The sequence below is a fragment of the Mobula hypostoma genome, chromosome X2 (assembly GCF_963921235.1).
Source record: "Mobula hypostoma chromosome X2, sMobHyp1.1, whole genome shotgun sequence".
Taxonomy (NCBI): domain Eukaryota; kingdom Metazoa; phylum Chordata; class Chondrichthyes; order Myliobatiformes; family Myliobatidae; genus Mobula; species Mobula hypostoma.
In genome coordinates this window covers 45,126,229-45,145,616 of record NC_086129.1, presented here as the reverse complement: position 1 = coordinate 45,145,616, position 19,388 = coordinate 45,126,229, and the positions used below count along the sequence as shown (strand labels likewise).

General features: G+C 36.9%; 1 protein-coding gene across 7 annotated transcripts in view; it reads right to left on the bottom strand.

Annotated features, from left to right (window-relative positions):
* LOC134340740 (centrosomal protein of 164 kDa-like) overlaps positions 1-19,388 on the bottom strand; it is a 315,206-nt gene that overhangs the window by 33,215 nt on the left and 262,603 nt on the right. For 6 of the 7 annotated variants that reach the window (XR_010016618.1, XM_063038209.1, XM_063038212.1 and 3 more), the window contains 5 exons: positions 17,280-17,402; positions 15,719-15,862; positions 12,787-12,870; positions 9,996-10,064; positions 6,160-6,344 (listed from right to left, as the gene is read on the bottom strand). Coding sequence is in view for 6 of the 7 variants with exons in the window: in XM_063038209.1 (XP_062894279.1) it covers positions 6,160-6,344; positions 9,996-10,064; positions 12,787-12,870; positions 15,719-15,862; positions 17,280-17,402 (605 nt within the window). In the remaining variant the exon portion in view is untranslated. The remainder of the gene's footprint in view (positions 1-6,159; positions 6,345-9,995; positions 10,065-12,786; positions 12,871-15,718; positions 15,863-17,279; positions 17,403-19,388) is intronic. The other variant, XM_063038210.1, reaches the window with a different exon arrangement.

Here is a 19,388-nt window from a genome sequence, read left to right as displayed (position 1 = left end):
TGATATTTCCTCTCGTCTGGAAAAGGTTCAACAATGAATTGTTGATTTGGAAGCTCGTTCCCGTCGGAACAATATTCGAATTGTTGGATTGAAGGAAAAATCAGAATCAACCGACACACTGGACTACGTCGCTAAAATGTTTCAGTCTCTATTTCCCGAGGTTTTTCCACAATTGCCTGGCATTGAAATAGCTCATAGAGTTGGAACTTAGAGACAAGGCAAAAATAGACATGTTATTGGGCGTTTTCTTCGTTTTCGAGACAAAGACTGTATTATTGAACTGGCAAGAAATCAAAAACTATTTAAATTTCAAGACTCTGAGATTCGTTTCTTTCAAGATTTTCCGCGTGAAATTGTTCAGAGATGTTCTGAATCTGCGGCCATAATGCATATGGTTTTTCAAAAACAGATGCATCCTTTTCTTAAATATTCAGCTAAATTAAGGCTTTTCGCTAGAGACTCTGGGGTTCGTATTTTTGAGGATCCAGCCGATGCATTGTGTTTTATTAATTCTCTCCCTGATGAGTCTGAAGCCTGATGTTGAAAGGACTTACAATTGTTCGATCATTTCGTGATATAAGAAATGATGAGATCGGAAGAATTGAGAACTATAGAAAGTCTTGGTATTAAAATGTACCTTTATCTTTGAAATAGACTGCTTTGGACAGTTTTAATTTTAGGATATTGTATGGGATCTGTTGGAAGACTGTAGAAACTTTGAATCATTTAGAATTTCTTTCTGCTTGCTACATTTATGAACTAATTGTATTTTTTTTTGCTTTGTATGTTTCTGTTAAGAACTTTCAACTTACTACTCGGGTTTTTTTCACATTTTATAGATAGATGTAATAAGTTAAAGATGGTGACTGTTTTCTCTTCTGAGCAAATATTTTAAGAATTTGTTTTGTACTTATCTAATGTTATGAAGGTTACTTTCTAACTGAAGGTTGTTTGTTAACTGTTTTTTCTAATTTAATTGTAATGGGTTGTATGTCGACTGTAATGAGTTGTATACTCGGGAGAGGGAGACAGATTACCTTTTTTCATCTGTACCTTTTATTTAGGCAGGTGGAGTTCTAAATTGCTTCTTATGCATTCTTTGGGGCTTGCGTCGATCGATATCGACTTATTTCTGGGTTTTGTAGGTTGGGTGGGTTTTTTCCTTTTTTCTATTTCTATTTTTTATTCCCATTATGGAATTCCGGAGCATACGCAAATTGTTATTATTGTTGCTTATCACTGCCATTCACGACTACTTTATCCTGACATGCGTCTAATTGTTTTCTTTAGATATAAAGTTTCATGATGTTACTTAAACAGTTAAATGTTTTAAGTTGGAATGTCCGTGGTTGGAATCATCCTATTAAGTGTAAGAAAACATTTAAAATTATTAATCGATTCCAACCTGATATAATTTTTGCACGAGAGACGCATGTCAGGTTATGTGATAAAAATCGATTTTTTAAATTTTGGAAGGACCCTGAGATTCATGCAAACTCTCAAAGTAAAATTAGGGGTGTTTCCATTTTTATTGATCCCAATATTCCCTTTAATCAGGAGGATATTATATCTGATATTAATGGTAGATTTTTGATTGTTAAAGAAACAATTTACAATGAGAAAATGGTTTTGGTTAATATATATGGACCAAATGCTGATGATCCTTCATTTTTTAAAGATATTTTTGCTCTATTACCTGATTTAAATGAATATATGTTATTAATGGGTGGAGATTTTAATACTCGCTTAAATCCCGTTAGATAAATCACCATCTAGACATCAACTCCCTAATCGCTCTGCATCACTTATTAATTTCTTTTTTATTGATGATGGTTTAATTGAAGTCTGGAGACATATGCATCCTAGTGACAGAATATTCCTTTTTTTCACATGTTCATAATAAGTATTCGAGAATCGACTATTTTATAGCCGACCCTCGACTTTTATTTAATATTCAGAAATGTGAATACGATGGAATTGTTGTCTCTGATCATGCTCCCTTAAATTTAATATTTGATTTGAAAGATGTTGTTTCTACAATACCACCTTGGTGTTTTCCAGAACATTTGTTACAAAGTTCAGTTTTTGTTGAGTTTATTGAAACTCAGATAAAAGAGTTTTTTCTCTTTAATAATACAGGAAACGTCTCAAAGTTAGTAATTTGGGATACGTTAAAAGCTTATTTACGTGGTCAGATTATTTCTTATTTAGCTAAGTTGAAGAAACAGACAAGAATGGAATTAGATAAAATTGCTAAACAATTAAAGATTTAGATAATATCAATGCAATCTTTCCAAATGTTGATTTGTTTAAAAGAGTGGAATTACAATCACAATATAATTTATTATTAACTTATCCAATTGAAGGATATTTGCTTAAATTAACAAGTCAGTTTTATATTGTTGGGAATAAAGATAATAGGCTCTTAGCTTCCCAATTCAGGGCTGCTAGAGCGAAAAGACAAATTTTAAAGATTCGTAAAGATAATGGAGATATAGTAAGTAATTATGAAGATATTAATAATATTTTTCAGGATTTTTATTCCGATCTTTAAAAATCTCAGTTTCCTGCAGATCCCTCCAAAATGAAGGCTTTTTTATATAAGATTAAATTTCCTCAAATTACTGCTGAAGATCAACAGACCCTTGATGCTCCAATTGTGGAGCATGAAATTCAGAAAGCTATATGGTCAATGCAATCAGGTAAAGCTCTTGGACTCGATGGTTATTCGGTAGGATTTTACAAAAAAATTGAAAAATTACTTTCTCCATACCTTTTGGAAATATTTCATGAAACTTTTGAGAAAGGTAATTTACCTTCTTCTTTTTATGAAGCTTCTGTTTCTTTAATCCTTAAGAAAGATAAAGACCCTACTGAATGCTCATCTTATAGACCTATTTCGTTATTAAATGTGGATGCTAAAATTCTTTCTAAGATAATGGCTAACCGTTTGGAAAACATTTTATCTAAAATTATCTCTATTGATCAAACAGGCTTTATTAGAGGGCGTTACTCTTTTTCTAATGTTCAGAGATTGATGAACATTATATATTCAACATTATCCAAAACACCCCAATGTGTTATTTTGCTGGATGCAGAAAAGGCATTTGATAGAGTTGAATGGACTTATTTGTTTAATGTATTAGAGAAATTTGGCTTTGGTAATAATTTTAATAAGTGGATTCAAATGATCTATAAGAACCCTATCACTACTGTTATTACTAATAATCTTAGGTCTCCCTTTTTTTTACTTTCATGAGGTACTCAACAAGAATGTCCATTAAGCCCTTTATTATTTAATCTTGTACTGGAGCCTTTGGCTATAACAATTCGTGTAGCTAAAAACATTCATGGTATTTCTATAAATGGGAGCATACATAAGATTTCTCTTTATGCAGTGATCTTTTGGTTTATATTTTGAATCCTGAAGAACCTATTCCAAATCTTTTGGAATTATTAAATGATTTCAGAAAATTTTCAGGATATCAAATTAATTTAAACAAGAGTGAATTGTTCCCTTTAAATGTTCCTGTTTTTATATATAATAATATTCCATTTAGGATTGTGAATTCTTTTAAATATTTGGGTATTACCATTACAAAAATAAAGATTTTTATAAAGCTAATAAAGTTCCTTTATTGGACTCCATATAACAATTATTTTCTGGATGGAATCCTCATAGATTTTCTTCAATAGGTCGTACTCATGCCGTGAAAATGATGATTTTACCTAGATTTTTATATATTTATCAAAATATACTTATTTTTCTGACTAAAAATTTTTTTGATCAAATTGATTCTACTATTTCGTCCTTTATTTGGAATAATAAAAAACCAACAGTTAGTAAGTTTCATTTACAAAAATCCCCAAAAAATGGTAGACTTGCGCTACCTAATTTAAGATTGTATTATTGGGCTGTTAATATTCAACAACTATGTTTTTGGGTATATTGGCTCGATAAAAGCCAACAACCAGCTTGGAGTGATTTGGAATTAAAAGCTATTAAACAGTTTCATTTAACTTCATTATTTGGAGCTCCATTACCTTGACAATTTGCTAAAATTCCCAATTTAAATCTCTACCTTGTTATTAAACAGGCCTTACGGATTTGGTTTCAGTTTCGCAACTCTTTTAATTTTAAACAATTTAAATTGTCTAACCCTGTATTTTGAAATTTGCTATTTAAACCTTCAAATACTGATCTTATTTTCCTTTTATGGAGAAATAAGGGGATCTGTTCTTTTGCAGATTTATTTAGTGATGGTCGATTGATGACTTTTGAAGAGTTAATTAGCAAATATTCTCTCATACACATTTGCAATATTTTCAGGTTAGACATTTTTTACAAAAATATGTTTCTACGTTTCCATATATGCAAGAATCTGATTTGTTGGATACTATTTTGAATATGAATCCTTTAGTGAGAGGTTCCATTGGTAGAATTTATAATTTATTTTTACTACAAAAACATAACCTCCCACTAAAGATTAAACAAGATTGGGAGAGAGAACTTAATATGACTTTTGTTAACAAAGATTGGTTGCGAGTTCTGAAAATGGTTAATTCTTCAATATGTGCCAATCATTGTTTAATTCAATTTAAAATCGTTCACCGTTATTATTTAACAAAGGAGAGGCTATCCAAAATATTCCCTAATATAGACAATTATTGTGATAGGTGTAAAAATGAAGTAGCTACTTTGTCATATATGTTCTGGTCATGTCCCTCATTGAAATCTTTTTGCAAATCCTTATTTTCTACAATTTCTAAAGCTTTGAAAATTAATTTACAACCTAATACATTGACTGTTCTATTTGGAATAGTTCCGCATCATATTCAGGGTATTTCATTTTCAAACCAACATGTAATTGCATTCGTTACATTGTTGGCAAGAAGGGCTATTTTATTGAAGTTGAAAGATACCTCTGCTCCTACACTAATTCAATGGTTTTCCCAAGTAATGTTATGTCTTAGTTTGGAAAACATTAGAAGTAGAACTTTTGATCCCCGATTCGATTTTGCCAAATATTATCATTTAATTTGAATTAATTTAAATGCTTTCCTTCCAATTTTATGTTATATAAATGTGATTTGGCAGTTGTTTTTTATTTCTCTTTTATATATATATATATACATATATATAGATGATTGTAAGGCGTATTGCTCCGGGAGTTGGTTCCTAATTTTTTTTTTGTAGTTAGTGAGGTTTTTTTTAGTTAGTTGGGGTTCTCTTTTTTCCTTCTTTTTCTTATATAAATTTTTTTTCCATTAGCATATACAAGTTTTTTTCTTCAGCTTTATTAATTATATATATACTAATTTGTTGAACTTTTGTATTTTATAGCTGTAGAAGATTATATATCAATAAAAAGATTTTTAAAATTAAAATGAAAAATAATATTTGAATATGAAGAACTTTACAGAATAGCTTCAGAATTTTCATTTATTTTTCTTTAAAGTAAGAGTTAATGAATTATGCTGAGTCCTTACCATCACGATTCCAGAGACACTATGATTCAGTGTCATTATTTGACGAAGCAAAGACAATCTTGTCAACAATCTCTCAGCTAACAAAATCTGATAACTAGGTATTTGTCTCTTAGCTGTTGATAGAAGCTTATGGTGAAGAAAATAGCTGCTGCAGTCCTTTCAGAATAGTTACTAAACTTCAAATCAAGTGAAATCTTTGAAGACATTGCTGAGGCATGGCATCTGCAACTGTTATATATGCAGTTTTGTTCTTTTTCCTTCATCTATTGTTTATTCTGTTGATGTATTGTAAAATTCTCATATTTAATGCACTATTTTATTTTTTTATTTTGAGATACAGCGTGGAACAGGCCCTTCCAGCCCAATGAGCCGTACTGCCCAGCAACCCACCGATTTAACTCTAGCCTAATCACAGGACAATTTACCATGACCTACAAACTGATATGTCTTTGGACTGTGGGAGGAAACCCACATGATCACAGGGAGAATATAAAAACTCCATATAAATGGCACCAGAAATAAACTTCAAACTTTGATGCACCTAGCTGTGATAGCTGTTGTGCCAACCACCATGATACTGTGGCAGCTCAGAGAATGGAGGTTCTGTGTACCCTTCCATTCACTCCTCCCATCAGAATTCCTTCAATCCACTGAGCAACAGCAAGATACCTGATTCTATTTTGGAGTTGCTGACGTTCATTTCTGAGCGCATCAACTTCCTCTTTGAGTTCCACTTGTTGGCCCTGTAGATCATACAATTGCTGGTGGGACAGACGGATTGACTCTTGCAATGAGGAATGTTCATATTTTGCTTGTTCTATTTCTTGTTTGCTTGGTTGAGAAAGAACTATTTCCTGTGAATGTATATAAAACACGTAGATGAAAACAAGCTGCTTGCTGAGAAATTTTGGTGATTATTTTCAAAGAATTAAATTGCACAGCTAATATTCAACTAGCTGATACAGTAACTATTATTATTCAAAATTCAAATGTAATAAATGTACTTTTAACTTTGAATATTCAGGTTTAATATCACCAGCATATGTCATGAAATTTGTTAACAATGCAATACATAATGGTGAAAAATAAGTCAATGACAGTAAGTATAAATATATATTAAATAGTTAAATTAAAAATAGTGCAAAAATAGAGATAATATAAAAAAAAAGCTCATGGGTTCAATGTCCATTTAGGAATTGAATGGCAGGGGGGAAGAAGCAGTTCCTGAAATGCTGAGTGTGTGTCTTCAGGCTTATGTACCTCCTTTCTGACGGTAACAATGAGAAGAGGGCATGTCCTGGGTGATGGGGGTCCTTAATAATGGATGTTGCCTTTCTGAGGTGCTGCTCCTTGAAAATGTCTTGGATACTACGGAGGCTAGTACCCAGGACGGAGCTGACTAATTTTACAACTTTCTGTAGCTCCTTTCGATCCTGTGCAGTAACTCCCTCCCCCCACCCCATTCCAGACAGTGATAAAGCCTGTCAAAATCCTCTCCACGATACATCTGTAGAAGTTTTCGAGTGTCTTAGATAACAAACTAAATCTCCTCTAACTCCTAATGAAATAGCCATTCTCTTCCCTTCTTTGTAGCTGAATCGACATGTTAGGACCAGATTAGATCCTCAGAGATCTTAATAACCGGGAACTTGAATTTGCTCACTGTTTCCACTTCTGATCCGGCTATGAGGATTGGTATGTGTTCCCTCGTCTTACCCTTCCTGAAGACCACAATCAGCTCTTTCCTGTACACCCTCTCACCTCTATCTGAGATTCTACCAACAATGGTTGTATCGTCAGCAAATTTATTGATGTATTTGAGCTATGCCTAGCCACACAGTCATGGGCATAGAGAAAGTAGAACAATGTGCTAAGCACACACCCCTGAGCTGCACCAGTGTTGATCGTCAGCAAGGAGGAGATATTATTACAAATCCGCAGAGATTGGGTCATCCAGTTAGGAAGTCGAGAATCCAATCGCAGAGCCAACTGGCGGGAGTATTCAAGGACATTTTCAATCTTACGCTGCTACAGTCGGAAGTTCCCACTTGCTTCAAAAAGGCAACAATTATACCAGTGCCAAAGAAGAATAATGTGAGCTGCCTTAATGACTATCGCCTGGTAGCACTCACATCTACAGTGATGAAGTGCTTTGAGACGTTGGTTATGACTAGAATGAACTCCTGTCTCAGCAAGAACCTGGACCCATTGCAATTTGCCTATCGCCACAATAGGTCAACAGCAGACGCAATCTCAATGGCTCTTCACACGGCTTTAGACTACCTGGACAACACAAATACCTATGTCAGGATGCTGTTTATCAACTATCGCTCAGCATTTAATACCATCATTCCCACAATCCTGATTGAGAAGCTATAGAACCTGGGCCTCTGTACCTCCCTCTGCAATTGGATCCTCGACTTCCTAACTGGAAGACCATAATCTGTGCGGATTGGTGATAACATATCCTCCTCACTGACGATCAACACTGGCGCACCTCAGGGGTGTGTGCTTAGCCCACTGCTCTACTCTCTCTATACACATGACTGTGTGGCTAGGCATAGCTCAAACACCATCTATAAATTTGCTGATGATACAACCATTGTTGGTAGAATCTCAGATGGTGACGAGAGGGTGTACAGGAGTGAGATATGCCAACTAGTGGAGTGGTGCTGCAGCAATAACCTGGCAATCAATGTCAGTGAGACGAAAGAGTTGACTGTGGACTTCTGGAAGGGTGAGACGAAAGAACACATACCAATCCTCATAGAGGGATCAGAAGTGGAGAAAGTGAGCAGCTTCAAGTTCCTGGGTGTCAAGATCTCTGAGGATCTAACCTGGTCCCAACATAGCGATGTAGTTATAAAGAAGGCAAAACAGCAGCTGTACTTCATTAGGAGTTTGAAGAGATTTGGTATGTCAACAAACACACTCAAAAACTTCTATAGATGTACCGTGGAGAGCATTCTGACAGGCTGCAAAGTATGCAGGACATCTTCAAGGAGCGGTGTCTCGGAAAGGCAGCGTCCATTATTAAGGACCTCCAGCACCCAGGGCATGCCCTTTTCTCACTGTTGCCATCAGCTAGGAGGTACAGAAGCCTGAAGGCACAAACTCAGCGATTCAGGAACAGCTTCTTCCCCTCTGCCATCTGATTCCTAAATGGACATTGAACCATTGGATACTATCTCACTTTTAAATATATATTATTTGTTTTTTTGCATGATTTTCAATCTTTTCAATATACGTATACTGTAATTTATTTATCTATTTATTTATTTTTTCTTTCTTCTATATTATGTATTGCATTGAACTGCTGCTGCTAAGTTAACAAGTTTCTCAACACATGCCGGTGATAATAAACCTGATTCTGATTCTGAGGGAGGTACAGAGGCCCAGAATCTGTAGCTTATCGTTCAGACTGTGGGAATGATGGTGTTAAAATGCTGAGCTATAGTCAATGAACAGCATCTTGACATAGGTGTTTGTATTATTCAGGTGACCTAGGGCCGTGTGAAGAGCCATTGAGATTGCATCTGCTGCAGACCTATTGTGACAATAGGTAAATTGCTGTGGGTCCAGATTAATTTTACATCTTGCCTGATTTTTTTTACGATAAGTAGGACAAATTTTTGGGAAGATGGAGAGGGAGCAGGTTGCAGCTGGCAGTTTCACAAAAATAGAAGTCAAGTTGAAATTATCAACTATATCCCATTAAAAACCTTATAATGAAAGTTGCTACACTCCCAACGGCCAGCTGGAATGAGAATCTGACAGCTGGAGGGCAACAATTCTTGGACTCGTCATGATCACCTAAAATGAATGGGGAATGGTGAAGTTTGTGTGTGTTGCAGTGAGTAGGATGCCACATGATCGAGAGGAAGTGAACAGTGGAAGATAGGTTTGGATATGGGTGGAATACGCTTCTCACCAATGCACAAGTGTTTGTCTGCTAGCTCTAACATAGAACATTACAGCACAACATACACCCTTTGGCCCATGATGTTATGCCTACCTTTTAACATGTTTTGATTAATTTAACTATTCTCTTTGCCATAACCCTGTATTTTTTTTTATCATCCATGTGCCTATCTAAGGGTTTCTTAAATGTCCCTAATGTGCCCGTCTCTACTACCACCCCTGGCAGCATAATCCATGCACCCACCACTCTCTGTAAAGAAAAGCGCATCTCTGACTCTCCCATGTCCCACCTTTCTTTGGCTGCTAGGTTCCTAAGCCCTGGCACTAGAAATAGGTTCAATCATTGCATGGAGGTCACAGTTATTTTCCTTTGGCAACCACACCTATCAACCCCTCGATCATCTCCTCCCTGACTTCCTCAAGAGACAGTGAAAAGGAAAATGACAAATAGAAATAAGAAACAAGATATCATGTAAATGCATGCCAAGGCCAGTGTAAAAAGAACATTAACATTTTTGTATTTATGTGAAAAGTCCCATCCAGAACAGCAATCAACCTGTTTGAGTAGTGAGATGAGCACTTACAGCCTGGTCCCTCTGCAGCTGTTCCTCCTCTGCACGGAGTTGTTGCTTCTTCAGTTTCAATGACATTTCCTGAAAAGTACAACAGAAGCAGTTTGTACCCCTAAGTCAACTACATGGATTTAGATCTCTAGAGATGATGGGCGATTGCAGTATTTTGTTTCATTCAGGGCTATGGAGTGGGTTACCATGTGTGGCTGTTGACATTGAACATGAGCAATTATTTCAGGGCACAATAAACAGGTAGTTTACCCTGGACATGGATGGCCTCTCTTCATGGTAATTGTCTTTTGTCTGTTTAACTGGATACTTGTCCAAAAACTCCCTTCTGGAAAGCCAATTAAAACAAAAGCTTCACCCCCAGATAGTTAATTTGATCAACAATTCTAGTTACCCCTACCCCTCTGTCTATTACCCCTGACACTGCACTGCAAATACTTTAAACTATCTTCTGTAATGCTGTTTACATTGTACATACATGTTGGTATTTATTTATTTATGCACAATTTATCCATCCTTTAACCTCTATCTTCATCTGCCTTTTAAATTTACATATAATTCTTTATTCCTTGAATTGTTGAATATTGTTGCTTTTTGTTGCATGTTACACTCTGACCAACACAAATTCCTAAAATATGTTAATATATTGTGGTGAACAAAGTTGATCTGTGATCTTTATTTGAAGAACACCACAACATTCAGGAGACTGTGTGGAGTTTACTGCTGCTTTAAGCAATAACCTCCTGACTCTTCCTGCATGAAAAAATAATTCTGTCATCTGACCAGAAAACCTTACAGATGCTGCAAGCCTGAAAGAAAGACAGAAACCATTGCAAAACTCAGACTGGGCATCAAAAGGAAATCAAAGTTAACATTATGAGTTGTGGACCCTTTATCACAGGTTGGAAAACAAGTTTCAAGTTCTACAAAGTTTGGGGGAAGGGACGAATAGAATTCAGGGTTGGGCCAGAGTTGGCAAAGTGACTGTGATGTCCATGGGGCCATCTGGTTGATAGATTAATGGGGGATATTAGAGAGAGAAAAAGCAAAGGGAAGTGTTAAATCTGTGAAATACAGGCAAAAGATGTTGCTGAGAAATTAAACCTAAAGGGGAATGTTTGAAATGCACCAGCACATCACATAGAGAAGAGAGAGAAAAACTGAGTTAATATCACAGGTGAGTATCACTGAAGAACTGGCCAGTTCTGATTCAAGTGGAGAAAGTGAACTGGCAAAGTTATTTAATTCTACATTAAGACTTCTCTGCTAAAATAAGATTTTAGATTCTTCTTCTATCTTGGCCCATAGTTTTATACACTTCAATCTCATTGCAATCTCCAGCTTATTTCAGTTTACCCAGTTCTTCCTACCGGTTAAGATACTTAATTCCTGGAAAGAATCTGGTACATTTCTAATACATTTTTTAATATAAAAGGTTGAATCCTTCCTGTGGCATGGTGTCCAGATTACAAACAGTACTCAAGCTGTATACTAACTTCAAAAAAACTATGCACCTACCAAAGGATCCCAGCATTTATACACTATGCCTTGGTTAATGGAGCATAACATCTTGTAAGCGATTTTTTTTTGCAATCCTCTCAATCGATTTAGTACCTTCAAGGATCCATGGGCTTGTATTTTAAAGCCTTATAGCACCCAGTTTTCTTAAGAGTGTTAATTTGTTTTCCCTCATCTTCTTTTATAAATATAATGAGCTACTTTTGTATATTGCAGTTTTGCCTGTGTTCGAAAGATTTTCTTAACATTAGACCTTTATGCTGTTCTCATTTTCTTTTAGGCAGCAGGTTCTGACAATGGAATATCTCAAGCTGACACTCTCCTTTTCATCTTGTACACTTATATGACTACTTGTTTAATTATAATAGTGCCAGTTTTATATTGTCTTACAGAAACATATACCTCACACTATATGTCAACCTGTCTTCAGGCCATGCCACTCAGGGAATTTTGTTAATTTATTTTGTAACTCTGTGTGCTGGATCATAACTATATGTGCTGTGTGTGACTGTGTGTACTGGTTTTGTCCCTTGGTCTCAGAGGAAACATGCTTTGTTTTGCTGTATTACATGTGAATGGTCGAATGATAATAAACTTGAACTTGAAAACGCCTTCTTGATGTGGTGTGGTGCTAGTTTGCTCTAATGACAACTGCTCGCCTTGTTTCAGCCAAGGATCAGGACCTCACTAACTTTCTCCATTTTGATAAATGTTTCCTGAATGTGTCCTTCATATTATGCTGGTCTATTCTAGCCACTTACTTAAGTTCTGCATCCATGCTTGGTTTTGCTTCATTTCATCTCTTTTCTGCTTTTCACTTCTTTCCTTTTGTTATTTAAACACTCCTGATTTCAACACATCACTTTCTTCTTGATTCCGCACTTTCTGAAAAATTTTCCATCGCTATATTCTCCCAATAATGAGTGAAGTTCACTAACCCTTTGTTTCTATTGTTATCGAAGTGATTGGAAGTCTATGACATTTTGCTTTGATTTCACTTATAACTCAAGTCTTTTACTGTAAATAATGACTCGAGAAGCTCCTGATACATTTTTTCCAAACACACTTAAAAACATACATAAAAACACCACAACTGAAAAGGCATATTAATTGATCAGAAGAGATTGGAACACAAATAGTGATTCAACCTCAAAAGAAAAAAAAACTGATTTTCTTTTGGTATTTTTCAAAGGCTGAATTCTGAAATAGAGGGCTGTTCACAATGAAAATGGATTGGTTCTTAGACTGTGTGTTATGCAGCCTAGATGTCGCCTACCTGATTTTGCAGCAAATTGCACTTGGCATTCAGTTCTTTGCTTCTCATCTCCAGCTGCTCCTCAGACTTCTTGATTTTCAATTCCTGCAGGTGCATAGATAAGCGTGGTTCTTGTGTAAATAAGTAAATTGAAGTATGAACCTATTTTCTATTGTCTATAGACAAAGGCAAGTTCTGAAAATGTTGCAATGTTTAGCTGCAATTTGTGTCATTAGGATACTGTTCAAAGTAGGGGAAAAAATATCAACTAACTCCTTATTAGGGCAATTAGATTGGTTTGTCAATTTTAAGCTCTTTTTTTTTGTTTGAAGAGCGGCATGATAGGCCTGCAGTTAGTGTAACACTATTACAGTGCTAGCAACCCTGGGTTGATTTCCCAATACTGTCTGTAATGAGCTTGTATGTTCTCCTAGTGTTCCTATTTCCTCCCACGTTCCACATAGACCTATGGGGTTAGTAGGTAATTCATCACAAGAGGGTAATTGGGCAGTATCGGCTCGTTGGTCTGGAAGGGCCTGTTACTGCGCTGTACCACTATATAAATAGAAAATAAAATTATATTAAATTATTTTCCATCTATAACAACAATATAATGTGTTGAACGAATAAAAATTTAATTCCAAAAGTTGTGAAAAGGTTTAAGGGAACAGAATGCAACAAAAAAAGCTTCCACTTCCTGAAGATGTATTAAAGAGCCAGAGATTTTCTTGGGTTGTGAAAAATGGTTCTATGCAATCATTAAGAAGAGTAAAGGCCTTCTGAAGTGCAGCACACAGGAGACCACAGAATCAAACAAAAACAAAGATGATGGGGGAATAATGGTGTCAACAATGGTGGCTTGCTGTTGCTCTTAACTTGTATGATCATACAACAAGGCAAAAATGTCTTCTGTTGATTAAAATTTTGGACTACTGCTTTTACTTATTTAAGCTATGGGACGTACAAGGATCTGAGGTGAGGTTTAAAAAAATGGGTTCCTACAAAGGCAACTGTATTATGGAACAGACTGGGCCCATATTTTCCAATGCAGTTTTGTTTTAATTCTGCTTAAAAGTAAAAGGGTTTCTTTAGACTCAGCTACATAGTAGTGTAGCAGTTAGTGTAATGCTATTACAGAGACAGCTCTAAGATCATGGTTCAATTTCCACCGCTATCTGTAAGGTGTTTGTATGTTTTCTCAGTGACCACATGGGTTTCCTCTCACACTCCAAAAGATATGCAGTTGGGGTTAGTAAGTTGTGAGCATGCTGTGATGATGATGAAACCATGGCAAGAGTTGCAGGCTGCCTAGCACAAACCTCTCTTATTTGATTTCACTGCATGTTTTGATGTACATGCAACAAATAAAGCTAATCTCTTTAATACCCTCAGTCCAAGTGTATCCATCCAAAAATTGGCAAGAATCACAAATAAGGTGATCTCATTTACACAGTTGGATACATATGCAAAGAACAAATATGCTTTAATAAGTCCTATATTGATAGCTACCAGAGTCCATTTGTATCTTAAACATTGATTGGATTAAACCGTATGGCCAGATTTACAGGCAGATGACCCTCTTTCTTTACTGCTACCTATTGCTTACAATGCTCTGTATTCCTGGTAAAGAGACGGAACTTAGCCTTGAAGGATATCGCAGTCAATGTGATTTTTGATGTTAATAAGATATTCATGTTGAAAATTAATTATCCTCCTTTTAAAAAAGTAATTAAAGTTCATCCTCTTGTGTATGCACTAAAATGTTAATGCACCTGTTTATCACAAACAACTGAGAATTGGTTTCTACCCAAGTGCTCTTGAGGTGAAATTACTGATCAACCTACTTGAAAAATACCTGAAACAAATTCAACACATAGAATTATAGAGTACTACACCACCGAAACAGGCTTTTTGGCCCATTTAATACATGAACTGTTATTCTGCCTAGTCCCATTGACCCATAAATGGACCATAGTCCTCCATCCCCTGCCCATCGATGTACTTATTGGTTTTTCTTCAATGTTGAAATTGAACCCACATCCACCACTTCTGCTGGCATCTCATTCCACATTCTCACTGGCCTTCTGAGTGAAGAAGTTTCCCCTCAGGTTCCCCTTAAATATTTCACCTTTCACCCTAAACCTATGACCCCTAGTTTTAGTCTCACCCGACTTCAGTGGAAAAAGCCTGCTTGCATTTACCCCATCTATACCACTCATAATTTTGTATACCTCTATCAAATCTGCCCTCATTTTCCTGTGCTCTAGGGAATAAAGTTCTAACCTATTCAACCTTTCCTCATAACTCAGGTCCGGCAACATCATTAAAAATTTTCCCTGTACTCTTTCAATTTTATTGATATCTTTCCTGTAGGTACACTAGGTGACCAAAATTGAATACAATACTCCAAATTAGGCCTCACTATTGTCTTATTCAACTTCAGCATATCATCCCAATGCCTGTAGTCAATACTTTGAATTATGAAAGCCAAGGTGCCAAAAGCTTCTTCACGACTCTATCTACCTGTGAAGCTACTTTCCAAGGAATTATGGACCTGTACTCCCAGATGACTCTATACTATCACACTCCTCAGTGCCCTACCATTCACTGTGTAAGTCTTACACTGGCTGGTCCTCCCAAAGTACAACACCTCACACTTGTCTACATTCAATTCCATCTGCCATTTTTCAGGTCCAGATCCTGCCACAGACTCTGATGGTCTTCCTTGCTGTCTGCTACCCCCCATACTTGGTGACATCTGCAAATTTGCTGACCCAGTTCACCACATCATCAAGATTATTGATATTGATGACAAACAACAAGCAACCAAGCAACAACCCTTGAGGTATTTTGTCTGGCAATGTTGTTCATTTGGATTGTTCTTCATATGATTCCTTAAGTGGGTAGCAAAGTTAACAAGAAGTGTATTATAAGAAACTGCTTCCATTCTTACTTTTTTCTCATATGATTTTTGCAACTCACTGAGTTGACGCTCCAGCTCCCGACCAAGAACTGAAATCTCCTGCTCATGAAACTTGGTTAGACGCTCGTGCTCGTCCTGCAGCTGCTTTAGCAGTTTACTTCTCTGCTGTCGCTCCTGAACAAAATGAATGAAGAAACTTGATATGGCAAGCAAAGCGATGGATGGGGAAACACAGAGTAATACTGGAATTAAAAAAGTCTTAATTTATAACTTTATGCTGAAAAATATAATGGATTTGGTAAATTTGCTAAATTGGTTTATTATTGTCGCATGTAGCAAAGTCCAGTGGAAAAACTTATCTTGATAGTGTTCATACAGATCAAGTCATTACGATAGTGCATTGAGGTGAAGAAATATCATAATGCAGAATAAAGTATTACATTTAAAGAGGAAGTGCAGTGCAGATAGACAATAAGTGCAAAGCCATAACTAGGAAGATTGTGAGGTCAAGAATCTATCTTATCACACCAGGGGACTGTTCAATAGCCTTATAACAGTGGGACAGAAGCCTGGTGGAATGTGGTTTCAGGCTTTTTGTATCTTCTGTTGATGGGAGAGGGGGGAAGACAAAATGCCCAGGGTGGATAGGGCCTTTGATTATGCTGGCTGCGAGAAGTACAGACAGAGTCCATAGAGGGGAAGCTGGCCTTTGGAATGTGTGTGTTGGTCTACAATTCTCTGTAGTTTCTTGTGGCCTCATGTGGTTGAATAACAAGCGGTGATGTATCTGGAAAATATGCTTTCCATGGTGTTGGTTGGGAATGGAAATTTCAGTGTACCTTCTATCCCCACCCACCCCATCCAATCATGATAATTGGGGGTTGAATCAAGCCCAGAAGAGCTGGAAACGCTGGGCAGACTCATTGGGTCAGTAAGGCTGGCTGGATACAGCTTTTCCTGTGCCAACTCGCACTCCCATCAATTTCTGTTCTCATGTTGTTTCTGTGATCCTTCCCCATACACTGTGCTTGTTTATTTTTTAAATTAGAAATATAGTGCAGAACAGACCCTTCCCTTTCCTGCCCAATGAGCCATGCCACCCTGCAACCCACCTATTAATCTGAGCATAATCACAGGATAATTTACAATGACCAATTAACCTACTAACTGATACGTCTTTGGACTGTGGGAGAAAACTCATGTGGTCATGGGAAGAACACACAAACTCTTTACAGATGGCATTGGAATTGAACTTTGAATTCTGACTCTATGAGCCGTTATAGCATTGCGTTAACTGCTTGCTATGCTACCATGACCCTGTTCTTGTTCATTTTCCAACTTATGAGCAGTTTCGGTTATGAACAGTTCTTAGGAACAGAAGCTTGTCGTAACCAAGGGTCTGTCTGTATACAATAAAGAAGGACTGAAATAGGGCCACATGTTCAACAGGATTCACTTCTCTCAAATCCCAAACATTGATTAGATCCCGACTCTCAATCCAATTACTTTATTAGCAAATCCTGCACACATTAAACAGAATTAAAAAGGAACTTGACTCAAGTCCGGATGGTGGAAGTAAATGTTTTCTCACCTTTTCTTCATATTCCTCTCTAATTCTGTCCATAGTTTGTTGGTGCTCTTCTTTAAGCTGCTCCAGTTTCCTCTCATGCTCTTTCCCCACTTCATCACGTTTTTCTTTCAACAAATTACTCAGCTACAATCACCAATAATAGCATAAAGCAAATATCTAACTGTTACCAACACAGTTCTTATGAAAAGACTCGAAATGTAAAAAGATTTATGGCAACTTCTGGTTAACAACACCTTCAGCAATAAAACTACTGCACTGAGCAATAAAATCCATGCAGATCCAAACAAGGGAAGAACATGCAGCAACTCACAGCACATTTGAAAGTCAGCATCAAGTATCAATCAGTAAAAGAGGCATCATTCTTACGTTTGTATATGGGGACTGAACAACAGTCAAAATACCCAACCAGCACTATAAACTTGCAGACTAGGCAGTGTTCTTTGCATCTTAGCTGCCCAATGTCTTCACTGAAATTTGAGATAACATTTTTTTTTATTGAAGTCACTCAATATATTTGTATTTCCTTGCCTGCCTAGGAGACCAAGATAATTTAACTGCCCTGGTCTTGGAAATATTAGTTTTGAAACTTGAAAGGCAACAGCTGGAATTGGTGAACTTTGTGTTTTAATTTCATTTTATTTGGTCAGTCTTATGGAATGCTAAAGAATAGAAGGGAGTCAAATGTTTCCCATGCATATGCTGCTTTTGCAGCAAAACTCTGCAAATTTGTCCAACACGCCTCCTTTTCTCTTTAGTTAGAAAACACATAGTTAGACTATTCAATCTAGTTAGGCTACTGAATATATTGCTGCAGTTTGTAGTCATGCTGGAAATGAGGAGAAACATATTGAAATAGAATGTTACATCTGATACAGTTTGCACCCTCAGGTATCTGAAGCTCAGCGCAAACCATATAAATATTTTATATATTACTCCAAAAGAGTCCTGAGGGTGTTTCATATAATGGGCATGAAGATAAGAATGAAAAATTGTTATGTTGTTTTTCCGTCTGAAGTAGCTAAGTTGCCCATCCCTCCCGTTTCCCAGGCAATTTTCCCACAACCACAGGAGGTACAACACCTGTTCCTACACGTTCTCCCTCATCACTATTAAGGGTCCAAAACAGCCCTTCCAGGTGAGGCAGAGATTCACATGTACCACCTCCAACCTGTACTCAGTGCTCTTGAGGCAGCCTCCTCTACATCAGTGGGACTAAGTAAAGACTAATCACTTATCACTTTACTGAGCACTTGCGCTCTAGCCACAATGGCCATCTTCAGTTTCAAATTCAGATTTATTTATTACACGTACATAAAACATTCAATGAATTACCTCATAACCTAAGGGTGTGCTGAGGGTAGCCCGCAAGTGTCGCCAAACATGCTCACAAAGTTCAGAACAACACAATTGACAACAACAACAGAACAACAGCAACTAAGCAATAACTGCAAAACAACCCCCTCCCATCTACCCACCCACTCACACACAGGCTTCTAGCCCCAAGACAGAACAGCTTCCAGTGGACTTATAGACATTGGGCATTCGATTTCCCCGATGGGCTCACAGGTTCACAGACCGAGGGTTTTGGTCATCAGGTCTCGACTTCAGGACTTGCTGAATCCTCATTTCCCTCCCACAGCAACCTGCCCATTTCTTGTCTCCTCCACTGCTAGAATGAGGCCAAAACTCATATTCTGCCTATATAGTCTAAAGCCAATGGGATGAACACTGAGTTTTTCAATTTCAGGTAGCCTATTCCTTTCACTCTCTCCTACTCATCCACAAAGGACCTCTCACACACCCCCTTTTACCAAACTCCCTTATCACCTTCCTTTTCTCTATTACCCGATTTTTTCCCTCATATACCCCACTCATTTCATCTGTCCATCATCAACACATACAACCCACTTGGTGCCCTATCCTCTGCCCTTTCCATTCCTATCTGCTCACCATCCTTCCCTTATCTGATTCCACTCATCACCTATTCTTATCAGACTCCATAAATTGTAACCTTTCTTGTGTCCATTTATCACCTTGTAGTCATTATGATTATTTGTACCCCTCACTTGGTTCCACCTGCCTATTAACTCCTTTTCACCTGAATCTGTC